The 15000-nt window shown below is 44.0% G+C and overlaps 2 protein-coding genes across 3 annotated transcripts in view; both read left to right on the top strand.

The window, feature by feature from the left end:
• Nucleotides 1–15000, top strand: part of nAChRbeta1 (nicotinic acetylcholine receptor beta1) — a 404305-nt gene that overhangs the window by 100046 nt on the left and 289259 nt on the right. The gene's annotated exons all lie outside the window — the stretch shown is intronic.
• The window catches only part of LOC143041754 (uncharacterized), a 262508-nt gene that overhangs the window by 99161 nt on the left and 148347 nt on the right, over nt 1–15000 (top strand). The window contains exon 4 of the mRNA XM_076213776.1: nt 11849–11904. Coding sequence (XP_076069891.1) covers nt 11849–11904 — 56 coding nt within the window. The remainder of the gene's footprint in view (nt 1–11848; nt 11905–15000) is intronic.

The raw sequence follows: 15000 nt of genomic DNA, 5'->3' as shown, positions 1-15000 counted from the left end.
CTGGGTGCTCGAGACTCTAGGGCGAGTGGCCGTCAATGGCTGTCATGTGGAATTGATATAGAATTCCTCTTTCCCGTCGCTTACGAGTTGGGGGTGGGAGAAGGGGAGGGGGAGAGGGGGAGGAGGGGAGAGGGAGGAAGGGGAGAGGGAGGAAGGGGAAGGGAGGAGGGGGAGTGGGAGGAGGAGGAGAGGGAGGAGGATGGGAGGGGGCGCTCCGAAGGGAAGTGGCCCCGCAGATCAATCAGACGGCTTCATGAACTGAATGAATCAAAGAGGGGGACAAAGGGCCCAGTGAGGGAAGGTTCCAGTGCGGGGAAGGGGGGTGGGGGGATGGGCATTATTGCAGGCGGAAGGAGGGGGAGGAGTTTGGGGAGAGAAAGAAGAGGACGGGGAGGAAGAGGAAGAGGAAGAGGAGAAGGAATGGGAACCGCATGTGCCACCCGCACGCCGCAGCTGCTGGCGTCATTCATGAATTTCTCAGTCCGTCGTAGCCAGCGCTTCTCTCCTTCGGGGGAGGAGGATGCCGTGGCACCGAAGAGGAGGTGGAATCGTACATTCTAGGACAACCTAATTATATGGCCTAATATATAGAAATTCTTGTCATATTTTCCCTTAATTACATGGCCTGATATATAAGAATGTGGGTAAAATGTATAACAAACAGATAAAATTATATATCACTAAAAAATTTGCGTGGACGAGTTGTCCATATCACTGTGGACGAGTTGTCCACATCACTGTGGACAAGTTGTCCACATCTCTGTGGACGAGTTGTCCACATCTGTGGACGAGTTGTCCACATCTCTGTGGACGAGTTGTCAAGGTTTGCAGTTTTGTGGACCAGTAGTCCGGGGATGAGTTGTCCACATTTCTGTGGACGAGTAGTCCAGGTTTGCAGTTTTGTGGACCAGTTGTCCATGGACGAATTGTCCGATCACCAGAGTCGTAGCGGCGGTCAAGTAGAGACTCAAGGAATGATAGTAGAACGGAAGGACAGTAGGAATTAAAAGCAATAATTCTTTATTATTTTTTAATTCTATTTAATTCTGTTTTATATTCTTTCTTTTTATATATCCCTTTATTTTTCATTTTAGCTTATTCTTTTTATATTAATTTTATAATTATTATTTTTATCAATTTATTATCTTTTTATTTAATTTATTTTTTATTTTTTATTTTGGGTGAGAATATTCTTTAACCTTGGCGTCATGAAATTCTTGTACATATGTCGTCCACCAACACTTACATCCGTTCTTGGCGTAGCGCCAGAGGATTTTATTCAGGTGGCAGACAGTTTTTGGGATCAATAGAATCGTGCGAGACAACCCTTAACAAAAGAAGAAATATAAATAAAATAAAATAGTATACAATGAAGGTGCAGCCAAGTGTAGCTAAAGTAGAAAAAAAATGAATATATAAATCAATAGATAAATAGAAAAATAGACAGAAATAGGGTAAATGTGTAGCCAAAGTGTTGGTTTTAAAATCACCCATTATGTGAGGTCATTTGTCCTTTGTTTGGATTCTTTGACCTTGGCTCTCCCGTCTTCGTGAGGTCATGACCGGGTCAACCCCCCTCCCCACCAAGTCTTAGACAAGGTCACGCGAGTGCCAGGAAGGTCAGACGAAGGCCAAGAAGGTCAGGTGTATGTCAGCAAGGTCAATCTAGTGTATCGTCAGTGACCTGGGTGCCAGAGACCGTCTCACGCCTTTCTCAACGGCAGCGCTTTTTACAGATGTTGTTCAGGCTGACGCCAAGCGATTTTATTAACCTTTGATTGTGCAGGAAGGTTTCTCTCGACTGTCAAAATGATGTATACAAACTCGAGGTTTCTCAATCCTTTTCCTAAAGGGTCTACCATGCTTATGTACTACTGTTCGTTGGCCTCATCTAGATCATTTCAACACAAAAGACTATGCATCCACCACTCAGTGAGTGCACTTGTGAACTTCTGCAAACATTTGGTGTTTTAGTTTAGTTTAGTGTTTTAGTACGTAGTGTAAATCCAAGATTATGAACCGTTAAATTATAAACTGTCTTTATTGGAGAAAGGGCTGTTGTCTTAGTTTAGTTTAGTGTTTTAGTACTTAGTGTAAATCCAAGATTAGTTTAGTGTTTTAGTACTTAGTGTCGAAAGGGTTGACCGAAGGGAGAAAGGGCTGTTGTCTTTCTGGAGAAATTTTTATTTATTTATTTATTTATTTATTTATTTATTCTTTATTATTATTTTTTTTTGAGGGGGGGGAGAGAGGGTGTCTGGACAAGGGTACAAGTGGGTCGTTAGCAATGGATGGGCCCATAAATGTGCTTTATATTCAGGTGAGCAAGAGCATTAGCGAAATGCCGAAAGGCCCGCTAGGTAGAACTAGTTGATAATGTTATTGTTTGCGTTGGGTATTAAGACGATAGGGAACGATGATGGTGGTGGAGGAGGTGGTGGTGGTGGGAGAGGGTTTTGGTGTTGGAGGAGGTGATGGTGGTGGTAGAGAAGTCCGTGGTGTTGGTAAACGTTGTGTTGTTGGAAAACGTGGTGATGCTGAAAGAGGTGTTTGCGAGCTGGAAAATTTTGTGGTGCTGGAAAAGGTAGTGGTGGTTTTTGGAAGAAAAAAATACTGATGGAAAGGGTGAGTCGGAAAAAGATGCAGAAACCAAACGACCCCTTCATGACTGAATGAACGAGAAAAAAATGAAAGGAGGAGTAGGAGGAGGCTGGGAACACCAACACCGGACTTGCCTCCAAATTTGCGCAGGCGCTCTCTCCCCCCCCCCTCCTCCCCCCCCCCTCTCTCTCTCTCTCTCTCTCTCTCTCTCTCTCTCTCTCTCTCTCTCTCTCTCTCTCTCTCTCTATCTCTCACTCACACACACACACACACACACACACACACACACACACACACACACACACACACACACACACACTATCACACACACACACTATCACACACACACACTATCACACACACACACACACACACACACACACACACACACACACACACACACACACACACACACACACACACACACACTCACTCACTAACACGCACACTAACACACACACTAACATACACACTAACACACACACACATACACACACACACACACACACACACACACACATACACACAGGTTCACCTTACTCCCTCAGCCACCTCTGTCTTCGACCGCCTCCTCCTCCTGCTCTTCTTCGTCCTTCTCTCCCTCCTTTTCCTCCTTCCACTCTTCCCTTCGTATCCTCTCTCTCTCCTGCTTCTCATCATTCTCTTCCTCCCTTTTTTTTCTCTTTGTCCTATATATCGTGCCCTCTTTGCCTGTCCCAGGCTACTTTGTACATCTGTCTACCTGTTTACATTTGGATAGTGGCCGATCTGTCCCCGTCCCCGTCCCCGTCCCCGTCTCCGTTTCTCTCTAATACCTTCTTTCTTTTTGATGGCCACATCGGTCCCTGTCGTCCTTGTGGTCCGCCTCCTTCACCTTCTCCTCCTCCTCCTCCTCCTCCTCCTCCTCCTCCTCCTCCTCCTCCTCCTCCTCCTCCTCCTCCTCCTCCTCTTCTTACGCCTCTCACAACATCAATTTTGCCTTCTTCATCCTCATTTTCTTTAGGAGAAAAAGAAAGAAGAGGGGAGGAGGAGGAGGAGGAGAACATGAGAGGGACAAAAAAGGGAAGGGCTGTTCGATCATCCTTCCTCTCCTCTTTCTCCTCTTCCTCTTCTTTCTCTTCCACCTTCTTTTTATCCTCATCCTCATCATCTTGTTCATCCTACTCCTCTGCATTCTCCACCTCTTCCTCTCATTTCTCCTCTCCTGTTTCTCCTCCTTCTCCATCTCTTCCTTCTCTTCCACCTCCTCTTTATCCTTATCCTCATCCTCTTGTTCATCCTTCTCCTCTTCATCTCTTTTCTTTTCTCCCTCTTCCTCTTCATCCTCCAACTCTTCCTCCTTTTGGTGTTTCCTCACCTCCTCCTCCAGCTCCACCTCCTCCACCTCTATCTCCTCCTTCTCCTCCACTTTCACCTCCTCCTCCTCCTCCTCCTCCTCCTTTCCTGGCACACACGGAAGGCCACCTACCTTCGACCTTCCCGCTCTCCTCGTCATTTTTTTTCCTAAATCTTTATTTTTCTCATCTTCCATTCTGCCCTTTCTTACCTCTTTCTTCCCTCCCCACATTCTCCCTCTTTCCCCTTCCTTCCTTCCTTCCTTACTTGTTGGAGGTGTTCTCTCCCAGCGACCTCCAACACCATCACCACTCTTCACATGCCCTCCTCTTCACTTCTCCATCTCTTTCTCTCTCCCTTTCTTTCTTTTTCTTTTTATATACTTCTCTCCCCTTTCATTTTCTCTCCATGCTCTTTCCCTTCCTATTCACTGTCCCTCCCCTTCCCCTTCCCACACCTTTTATCATCACTTTTTTCCTTCCTCCCATCCTCCCTTCCCTCTCCTCTCATCCTCCCTTTCCTCCCCTTCCACCCTCCCTCCCTTCCCTTCCACTCCCGTTTCTTACTTCCTTTTCTTTCTACCCTCTCTCCTCCACTTCTCCCTCCACTTGGACCCTCTCTCCTACCCTTTCTCCTCTCCTCCTTCCCCTTCCCTCCTCCCTTCCCTCCACACCCCCTCTTACATCCTCCTCCTCCTGGCCTCCTCTCACATCCTCCTCTCACATCCTCCTCTTCCTCCTCCTCACCCTTTACCCTTCCGTCCGTCAAACTCCTGTTCTGTCCGACCCCTCCCCTTTAAGTCACCTCACGGCACCGCCAGCCTTCCATCCCACCTCTTTCTGCTTCTGTTCCATTGTCGTTCCATGGAAGGAGGCCAGCGGCGGCCTGGCCGGACACCCCACCCCCAGAACACCCCCCCCACCCTCCCTCCAGACCTCCCCAGTTAGTCATTTCAAGAATGAATATCTGAAGTTTGTCCGTGGAAGGTCTTCTGACGGGTTGAACAGATTCACTACCGCTCCCCCCATGTATCCGTACATAAAGGTCATGAGGGTAAGTAATACAGAGAGGCCATTGAACGGCAAGCTAATGTAATATGTGAAATCGAAGCTACAGGAACATAACTCCACACTACGCCCAGCTAAGACACGTGACTCAAGGAGCCGAGTGCTAGCTGGAACTTTGAACAAACTGCTGACACAGAAAAATGTCCTAGTTGCCGTATATCAACGTTAATGAAAGGGCTGATAGATATACTGTATAATACTCTTATCAATAAACTTAAAAAATTCTAGTAAACTGAACATTGTTGGAAAACAAGTTTCCTTACCTTCTTGTGCGCGTTAGTGGCATAATCGGAAGCGTGCTGGTCTCGCATTTGCTTAGTTTTGGGTTCGAATCCCGCGCTCTTGTTCGGTTCCTAGCAATGACTGTCCATTACCTGCCCCAACAGCTCCAATAGGCAAAGGTGACGGCTTCGGCCGCAGCTACCCAGCGCCTCCTGGAGTAGGCTCCTCAGTTCTCACCCACCTTACCTCTTTGTCCTCCCTATCGCCTTCGAAGTGGTCACCTTATTTTGTCCCCAAGTCCCTCTATCCTCGGAAGGCCACGGACGTGTGAGAGTCTCCAGAAGGTATATAGAGGAGGCAGCATGTCTTCCAAGTCCGTATCTTCTTTCCGATTCCCGGCTGTGACTTTTACCCGCCCGTGGGTTCCGGGGGCGTTTGCCCCTTTGGCCCCAGAGTCGTTTTCTCTCCCGCTTAGCGCAGAACATTATATGGACATAAGAATGGATGAGGCTGCAAGAGACCAGAAGGTCTACACTAAGCAGTTCCATGTCCATTACCTCCTGTCATCCCCATCCATAAAGTTGTCTCGTTATTCTTAAAGCAACCAATTGGTTCAGCGCTGACAACAAGGTTACTAAGTCAATTCCATTCGTTAAACACTATTGGTAAACCAGTTCTTGCCTATTTCGTTTTTAAATATTTGCCTCCCTCCTTCTCCTTCCTCCCTCTATCCCACCCACCTCAAGCTCCTTTGCCATCTCTAAAGGTTATCAACATGATGACAGTATTTTGTTTTGTTTTAATAAGGTAATTTTTTTCCTATTAATCTTTGCCACCTATTATTTGTCACTGTCAGTACGGCATGATTAATTGATTAGTTTATCTATTTACACGATTATTTTATTAATACATTTATTTATTTGTCATTTTTGTAAGTAATAAATATGGGGAGATATCTCAATGTTCATTCGACTTTTGATTTTCTATTTTGTCCTTTTCTAAGGAGGAATTATGTATTGTTTTCATGTTAATTTTTTCTCTATGTGGTCAACTTTATCTTTTTATTAACCTACTTGACTTTATTTGGATATTTATATATTTGAATCTATTCATTTTCAATTTATCCATTTAATTTCATCCATTTATTTGTTTGTTGACCTATATCTTTTTTTGTCCTTTCCAGTGGTTCTCCGCCCTCAATATTTGTCTTTTATTTTTTGCCATCTGTCCTCCTGCACTGTCGTGTCTTGGCTCTCTCTCTCTCTCTCTCTGTCTGTCTGTCTGTCTCTGTCTCTGTCTTTCTCTCTCTCTCGCTCTCTCTCTCTCTCGCTCTCTCTCTCTCTCTCTCTCTCTCTCTCTTTCTCTCTGTCTCTGTCTTTCTCTCTGTCTCTGTCTTTCTCTCTCTCCTCTCTGTCTTTCTCTCTCTCCTCTCTGTTTCTCTCTCTCTATCTATCTATCTATCTATCTATCTCTCTCCCTCTCTCTCTCTCTCTCTGATCTTCCAGGTGTTAATTTTGTAATACGTCTTTCCATTCCAAGAAGCTTCGTTGTTGTCGCCTCCCGTCACCATCTCCCCTCTCTCCGTTCTCCCTTCCACATTTCTCCATTTCCTTTTGCACGCATGCCTTCGCCTTTCTCTTGCTTTCTGCCTTCCTTCCCTCCGTTATTCTTTCATTCCTTCCTTCTTTCCTCCCTCCCTTCCTTCCCTTAGTCCTTCCCTCTTTTCATTATACTATTCCCTTTACCTCCCTCACTTCCTTCCCTCCTTCCTTCCTTCCTTCCTATCGTCCTATATGTCCTTCCTTCCCTCCTTTCTTCCCGTTGGCCTCATTCTCACATCGTCAGTCCTTTCTGCACATGTCCCGTCCTTCGTTTGCCCCTTTGCCCGCAAAGCTACGGTTCCACGCGCCGCTTCTCCGTTTCCCCAAGTTGTGGCGTCTTTATTGAATTATTAATATTGCTTATTAGAGAATTTCCTCTTCCCCGCGACATTCCTCCTCCTCCTCCTCCTCCTCCTCCTCCTCCTCCTCTTCTCAATCATGCTTTCCTTTTTCGCTCCCCATTTTTCTCGTTTTAATTAGTTTTTGAATTGCTCTCTCATCATCTTCGTCGTCGTCGTCGTCGTCGTCGTCGTCTTTGGGTCGTTTCCTTCTGTGCCCCTCTCCCCTTCCCCTCCCTCCCCTCTCCTCCCCTTCTCTCCCATCATTATTTATTCTGTTTTAGTTTGTCACAATTTTCTTCATCCTCCCACTTCGTCTTCTCGTCCCCTTCTCGGATTTCTACATTCGGTTCCGAAAGTCTTCTGCCTTTACCTCCGAACACGTCTTGTTTGATCTATTTCTTAATCTATTTTATTTATCTATCTGTCTATTTATTTTCCCTGGTTATCTTTCTATTTCTTTGATTTATATACTTATATGTCTATTGAAGGTGGAGGAATTAGACGAGGATTAAATGGAAGAATATTAGTGTTTCTACCTTTTGACCTGCTGGGTCTTGATCATATGAAAGCAATAGAATTCTCCCACGTAATTCTCGTCTACTTCCTCCTTATTTAGTTTATATGTTTATGCATTTATCTTATTATATTCTATTCTTCTTGCTTCCATTCTCTTTCTCTTTATTCTATTATATTTTCATTTATTTTTTCTATTTACTTTTCTTGTTTATTTATCAATTTGTTTGATTTACTTATTTAACTTGTTTTAATATTTCTTAGTATTCTTGTTTCAGTAAGCTTCCCATTTATTCTTCTTTATTTCCATTCATTTATTCAGTTATTCATTCATTTGTTTAATTTTTCATATAAGTTCAGCCTAATTTCTTCAGCTTTCAGGGTAGATTCTTGACCTTGTAAAGGTTAACTCTTTGGCGAGCCACCTGACGCCTACCACCAATAAAAAAATAAATAAATAAAATGACAAATTCAACACAACATTATACAATATAAGGTGAAATCTTTCCTATATATATCTTTTATTTATTAATCTATTTTTTATATATATATTCTTTTTACTATTACTTTTTTTGGACTTTAGACATTTTTCTGAACCATCCGTCTACCGAGGAAACTGTCCCTTCGCAGGGAAAGGTTAAACATATTTTAGAGGAAAGTTTGGTAAAGGGACACTTTAGGGTAAAAAGTCCTGATGGCGGAGGAAATGGGTCCCTCAGTGGAACCAATGAATCTTCTTTTGACCCCCGAGATTCGATTAAGGGGACATTAGAGCTCATTCCGACAGAGGCAGTGACGTCATATCGTGATAGGAGGTTTGAAGTTTGCAGCAACCGTTACTAGGGACAGTTATTTTTTTCAAATTCTCTTTAACGGTCTGGTTCTCAGCGTGTCGTCCGCGGACACCTCCCCCCCCCCTATTCCCCGGCCACAAACCGGACTTTAGTGGTAAGGAGTGGATGTAAAAGCGATTCAATACAGTGTGGGAGTGGTCTTCTGTAGAGGGCTCAAAAATAGCAATGCATAAAGTATGGTGATCCGTGTGGAAAAAAAGGGAGGGGAATCCCCAGTTTACTTGTTATGCACGCCCATATAGTAGGTTTTTATGAAACGCATAGGACTCGGTGGCAGTATCCATGTTCCCCGCCAGAGAGATAGAGAGAGAGAGAGAGAGAGAGAGAGAATGGATTACAGAGAGGACAGTCCACTAGAAAGGACAAAAGCGAATTTGTCTTTGGGGCCATCAGGTCAGGCCATTCAGGCGAATTATTTTAGGTTCATGGACGAGGAGGAGGAGGAGGGACGAACAAGGGGAGGGTGACCGTTGTCGTGTCGCGTCGTCAGGAGGCCATCAAGCGACACACTTTGGACGTCGGGACAAAAGCGAAGGATGCTTGTCGGCGATCATCGGGGAGGGGCGGGCTCGGTCACGGTGGCCAGGGGGGGAGGAGGAGGAAGAGGAGGAGGAGGAGGAGGAGGAGGAGGAGGAGGAGGAGACGGAGACGACCCGTCCACGGGTCCCGCAGTAACAAACTGCTCTCATTTTTTTTCACTACATGTTTGAGAAAATAGGGCGTGCTCTCTTTCTCGCTTTTCTCCCCTGATCTATCTATTTGTCTATTTTTCTGTTTGTCTCTACCTTGCGTTTCCTTATCTCTGTATTTGTTTATTGAGTGATTTACCTTTGAATAGATATCTATTCATTACTATTAATTCATTTATTTATGGATTTATTTATCTGTTTATTTACTTAGTTATTTTACTTTTTTGTATATATCTATCTACCCATCCATTTGTCTATTGATTTATATTTATTTTACGAACAATTACGGTGGTGTCCCTCATGAGAGTAGTTCTGTTTGTATTTTGGTTGGCTTGCGGCCAAAGTGGCGTGGGGGAGGGGAGGGGAGGGGAGAGGATCTCCTCCCTTTGGTCTCGGCGGAGGAGGACACCCTCTGGAGGAGGAGGAGGAGGAAGAGCCCTACGAGCGTGAGGTCAGGGTTCTAGGACAGATTGCTATCGCAAGCGTCCTTCTCGTCGTCGTCGTCGTCTCGTCGTTGTCCTTAACTGGGAACTGATCGACGATAATTGCTTACTTCTCGCTGGGCACTTGTACGAGTTCCGTCTCCTGTCGCCTTTTTATTATTATAATTAATGTATTTATTTGTTTATTTATTTAATGTTATTCATTATTACCGTTTAGTATTATCATTATTTATTTATTTTTTTTTCATTATCATTACTTTTCATCGTTAATATTATAGTTTTTCATTATTATCATTATCATTAATATTATCAGTATTTATTATCATCTTATTATTGTCATTTTATTATTATTATTATCATTATTGTTATATTCTATTATTATTGTCATTGTTATTATTTTTTTGAAAAGCCAGTCGGTCTCTATACTGAAACGACACTACTTGTCCACCACTTCTATCGTGGTGATCCGGGAAGTCTTCGAAAGGCCGCATGAACCAGTGTGGGACCCAAGCAAAATGAGATAGAAAAAAAAGAAAGAAAAAAAAGAAAAACATTGTAATTCATCGTGCATAAAACTAAAAAAGAAAACAAGAATGGAAGAAACCGTAAGAGACCATAAGGCCTATTGTAGACAGTTCCATGTCCATTACCATCTGTCATCCCTATCCTTAAAGATATCGCATCTCGTAAAACAACCCATTGTTTCAGCTCTTCCTACATGGTTACTAAGTCTATAGTTTCTCCTTATGCTGTACATTAAAACTACTTAAATGACTTCCATGTGAATAAGAGCGATTTTTTTCGTATGTTGTGAAACCAAATAACTATTTATATAAATACTTGTTATTTATAGGTACGAGTCAAAGACGGATTGAAAATGTTATTTTTCTACATTTTCTGTCTCACATTTGTGGATAAATTTCATTAGTAAAAACAGGTCAAATATGTGCCGAAAATGGGCTTTTCTACATTTTTGTCAATGTGAAACCCAATCATTTCTACTTATGAATATATCATACGTTCATATCGTAGGCAAAAGTCGGAGATACCTTTCGATATGTTAAAATGCTCTTTTCCTATCTCCCCTTTTTTTGCCATGCGTCAAATTAGGTAAATTATTTTCATACAGACGTATTTTATGTGAAGATGTGTGTTTTCATGTGTGAGGTGGGATTCTGCTTTGAATCAGCCAACCCTCTTGTACTCGTAGGAGGGAAAAGGCCTTTGGTCTATGTGAATATGTGTGTATACATACATATATATATATATATATATATATATATATATATATATATATATATATATATATATATATATATATTTAATGTTAGGGGACAATTGGTTCAACTTGTCCAGGAATACTTCAAACGCACCCAATCTGTCATCCCACGCTGAGAAAATGTCATTTATATAACAGTTCCAAATCATCTCAGGCCTGAGATCATTTGATACCGGTATGTCAATGATACTTTCACAGCGTGGGATGACAGGTGGTGTGCGTTTGAAGTATTCTTAGACAAGTTGAACCAATTATCTCCTAACATTAAATTCAAAAACGAATGGGAAGTAGGTCAACAGATCCTATTCTTAGACATTTTAATTAGAAGGATTGATGATGATTTATCTTTTACGTTTTACAGGAAACCCACTCCTTCAGGTAGTTGCCTACACTTTTTTAGTAACCATTCCGGCAAAGTTAAGAAGAGTGTTGCCTCCTGTGTTTTTCTGAGAGCTTTTAGGATTTGTAGTCCTCAATTCTTGGATCAGGGGATTGACTTCATCAAAAGTCAGTTAATGATGTTGGGATATTCGTCCTGGTTCCTGGATCAAGCCCTTAGTAAGGCTAGAGCCAGCTGAGTGACGGAATGTTGCCCGTCATCTACCCATGTTCCTCCCCTTTTCATCTTAGCAATATTTAAGCCACAAAAAACTCTTGTATCATGTACTTTGCTGATGAGGGCTATAGCTATAAGCCGAAATATAGAAATTTAACTTTTTTTAGTTTCCTTTTTAATTCCGACTGGTTTATATATATATATATAAATATATATATATATATATATATATATATATATATATATATATATATATATATATATATACAGTATATAATATATTCATATAGGTACGAGCTGAAGATCCTTTCGAATATGTTGAAAATATTCTTTTTCTGTTTTTGCAGGTACGTTGGTTCCTTTGTGCAGAAGTGATACCACCCTTCCTCGAGAACAATAACGAGTAAGTAATCCAGAAGGAAAAACGACTCTGGTCGTCGTCGTTGTTGTTATTGAAGAGGGCTAACCGTGGCATATAATCTCAAAACCAGGTGGAATCGCAGAGGTGATCAAGGAGATATTAAAGGAAGGGCAGTCGAATGGTGAGAGGGTAGACGTTAAAGAATATATATATATATATATATAACACTGATGACCCACTTTCGGAGAAGAATAAGCGAAGATATAGTGATCTGTATATTTCGATCACTTACTGTGATCCTCTTCAGCATATCTGCTGAAGAGGATCACAGTAAGTGATCGAAATATACAGATCTCTATATCTTCGCTTATTCTTCTCCGAAAGTGGGTCATCAGTATTATTTTACAAATGTGCTACGACATATCTTTGTTGTGATATATATATATATATTTTAGATATAATTCCAAGCATAGAAGTGCTGCTTGACTCTGGTCCGTAGGGAGGTTACTAAAGGTACCTGGAGGTCGTTGGATGGGAAACGGTACTTGCCGTATGTTACCAACCAGAACCTGAAGACGACCTCAGGGTCCTGAAGAATTCTTCGGCGCGCAGGAGCCAAAGTTGATCGAAATGAAAACAAACTTTCTTCGTTGTTATCTCGAATGAATCGCGGAGCACTTCGTTAAACAGTCCTTCTCCTCCTCCTCCTTTCCTCCTCCTTCCCTCCTCCTCCTACTTTTCCTCTTCCTCCTCCTTTCCTCCTCCTACTTTTCCTCTTCCTCCTCCTTTCCTCCTCCTCCTACTTTTCCTCTTCCTCCTCCTTTCCTCCTCCTCCTCCCCATCTTCCTCCTCCTCCTCCTCATTCTCTTCCTCCTCCTTTTCCTCCTCCTCCTTCTCCTCCTCCTGCCTTCCCGTCTCCTCTGTCGTCGCCTAGCTTACCCTCTCCCTGCCATGTGTACCTTTACCATCACAGCCGTCACAACCACTACCGCCACCCTCTTCTTCTCCTCCTCTTCCTTCTTCTCCTCCTCTTCCTTCCTCTCCTCCTGTTCATCCTCCTCCTCCTTCTCTCCCCCTCCTCTATTCCTCCTTCCTCCTCCTTCCTCCTCCTCTATTCCTCCTACTCCTCCCTCCTCCTCCACTCTTCCTCCCTCCTCCTCTTCCTCCCTTCTCCTCCTCCTCTTCCTCCTCCTCACCTCCTCTTCCCCTTCTCCTCCTCTTCATCCTCCTACTTCTCCTCCTTTCTTTTCTTCTTCCTCCCTCCCCTCCTCCTGCTCCTGCTCCTCCTACATCTCTTTCTCCTTCCTTACCACCTCCTCCTCCTGCTCCTCCTCCTACATCTCTTCTTCCTCCTTCCCCACCTCCTCCTCCTCCTCCTCCTCCTCCTCCTCCTCCTCTTGCCTCTCCTTTTCATCCTGTTTTTGCTCCTCCTCCCGTTTCCTTTCTGCCACCTCCACGGCCCCCACCGCCTCTTCCTCCGCCTGCGCCCCTCCCATCTATTCGCCTCACGTTTGGGCGCGCCGCGGTCCCACAACCAACACTCGGCGGCGGCTCCGTCCGTGCGGAACCGGGGCCCCGCGGCGTGTGACCCAAAAACCGTCCCTCGCTGCCATCGCCCTCGGTCTCCGAAGCGGTAGAAGAAATCATCGAGGACGATCCTGGAATTCGGAAGCTCCTCCTGTTTTCCAGGGGTTCCAGTTGTAGGTCGCAAACCCACTCCCCTCACCTTCTCCCTTAACCTCCCAAAGGCGGGATGGTCCTCTCCCACGTACAGTGACACAAAGAACCACGTTTACGGGTTTTGCACAACAAACATTTTTTTTTTTTTTTATGATGCAGCAGCACGCTCAGGGTTTCGTTCCTCCCATTGGGGGACTCTCGGACCCCCCCCCCCCCACACACACAGTTACAGTTTCCTGACATTTTTCCCCCACTTGTCTGAGACTTGAACTCTTAACAAGGAAATGCGAGTTTGGAGACGCGTTCCCCATACTGTCACCTTAGTTCCCTCTTTTTTCCGGTTCTTTCACGATCGGGTGGATTATGAACATGTCTTTGATTTTTTTTTTTCTCCAATCTTTTTCATCTATTCATAGTGACTGTAGAAAATATGCCTTATGATGATGATAATTGTAGCCTCAAGTGTTGACTTGAAACCCACAGCCCCACGTCGGTTGGCAACGGTCCTCTGTGATGAAAATTTTTGAAGGTCTGCGTTGTGTTAAGCCCAGTCAAACCAAGCTTACGACCTATTTCCGACCGCCTTCGACCGAAAATCAAGAGATCGGTCGCCGACACAAAAACCTTTGTGGTTGATAAGATGAAAATCTATGTACTGGGGACTATTCAAAGTGTGTTGTAATATATCTATCTATCTATCAATCTATCTATTTATCCATCTTATTACCGACTACCAGCGACTTCCAAAGAGAACATGCAACTGGTCGGCGACCACCTGGTCGCCGGTGGTCGGAAACAGGTCGTAAGCTTGGTATGATTGGGCCCTTAATGTGGAATTATGTCCGTTTCCGTATCGACCGGCTTGCGCAAGCAGTCACCGGCCTTCAGCTCTCTCGTTGTTAAAAGGTAAACTAAACAAAGTCCACACTGATAAAGGGAGGTCTTGGTTCCAGCCCGGGGACAGAATGCCAACCTCTTGGGACTGCACCAGTGTTGAGTGTCGGCGGGTTCCTGGAGGGGGGTGCTAAGAGGAGCTACTAAGGGTGCGCAAGAATACGAAGGAAATCGCCTGGCGGTGACAGCCACACTCAAGGAACTCCCCCCCTTCCTCCTCCTTCTTCTCCCCCTCTCCTCTTTATTTTTCCTCCTCTTTATTTTTTTTCCTTCATCCTCCTCTTCTTTTTTTCATCCTCCTCCTGTTCTTCCTCCTTTCTCTTCCTACTCCACCTCTTCTTTCTCCCGTTTCCTTTTCTTCTTTTTTCTCTTCTTTTTCCTTTTCTTCTTCCCCTCCTACTCCTCTCCTCTTCTTCTACATCCTCCTCTTCTTTTTCTTCCTCTTCTTCGTCCTCCTATTCTTCGTCCTCCGCCTCATCTTCCTCCTATTCTTTCTCATCTTCCTCCAGTTACCCCTCCTCTCCCTCCTCTTTCCCCTCTTCCTCATTGTCTTCCTCCTCCCTC

This window comes from Oratosquilla oratoria, chromosome 32 (assembly GCF_046742065.1).
Source record: "Oratosquilla oratoria isolate Oo_2021 chromosome 32, ASM4674206v1, whole genome shotgun sequence".
Taxonomy (NCBI): domain Eukaryota; kingdom Metazoa; phylum Arthropoda; class Malacostraca; order Stomatopoda; family Squillidae; genus Oratosquilla; species Oratosquilla oratoria.
This window is presented reverse-complemented; position numbering and strand designations above follow the sequence as displayed.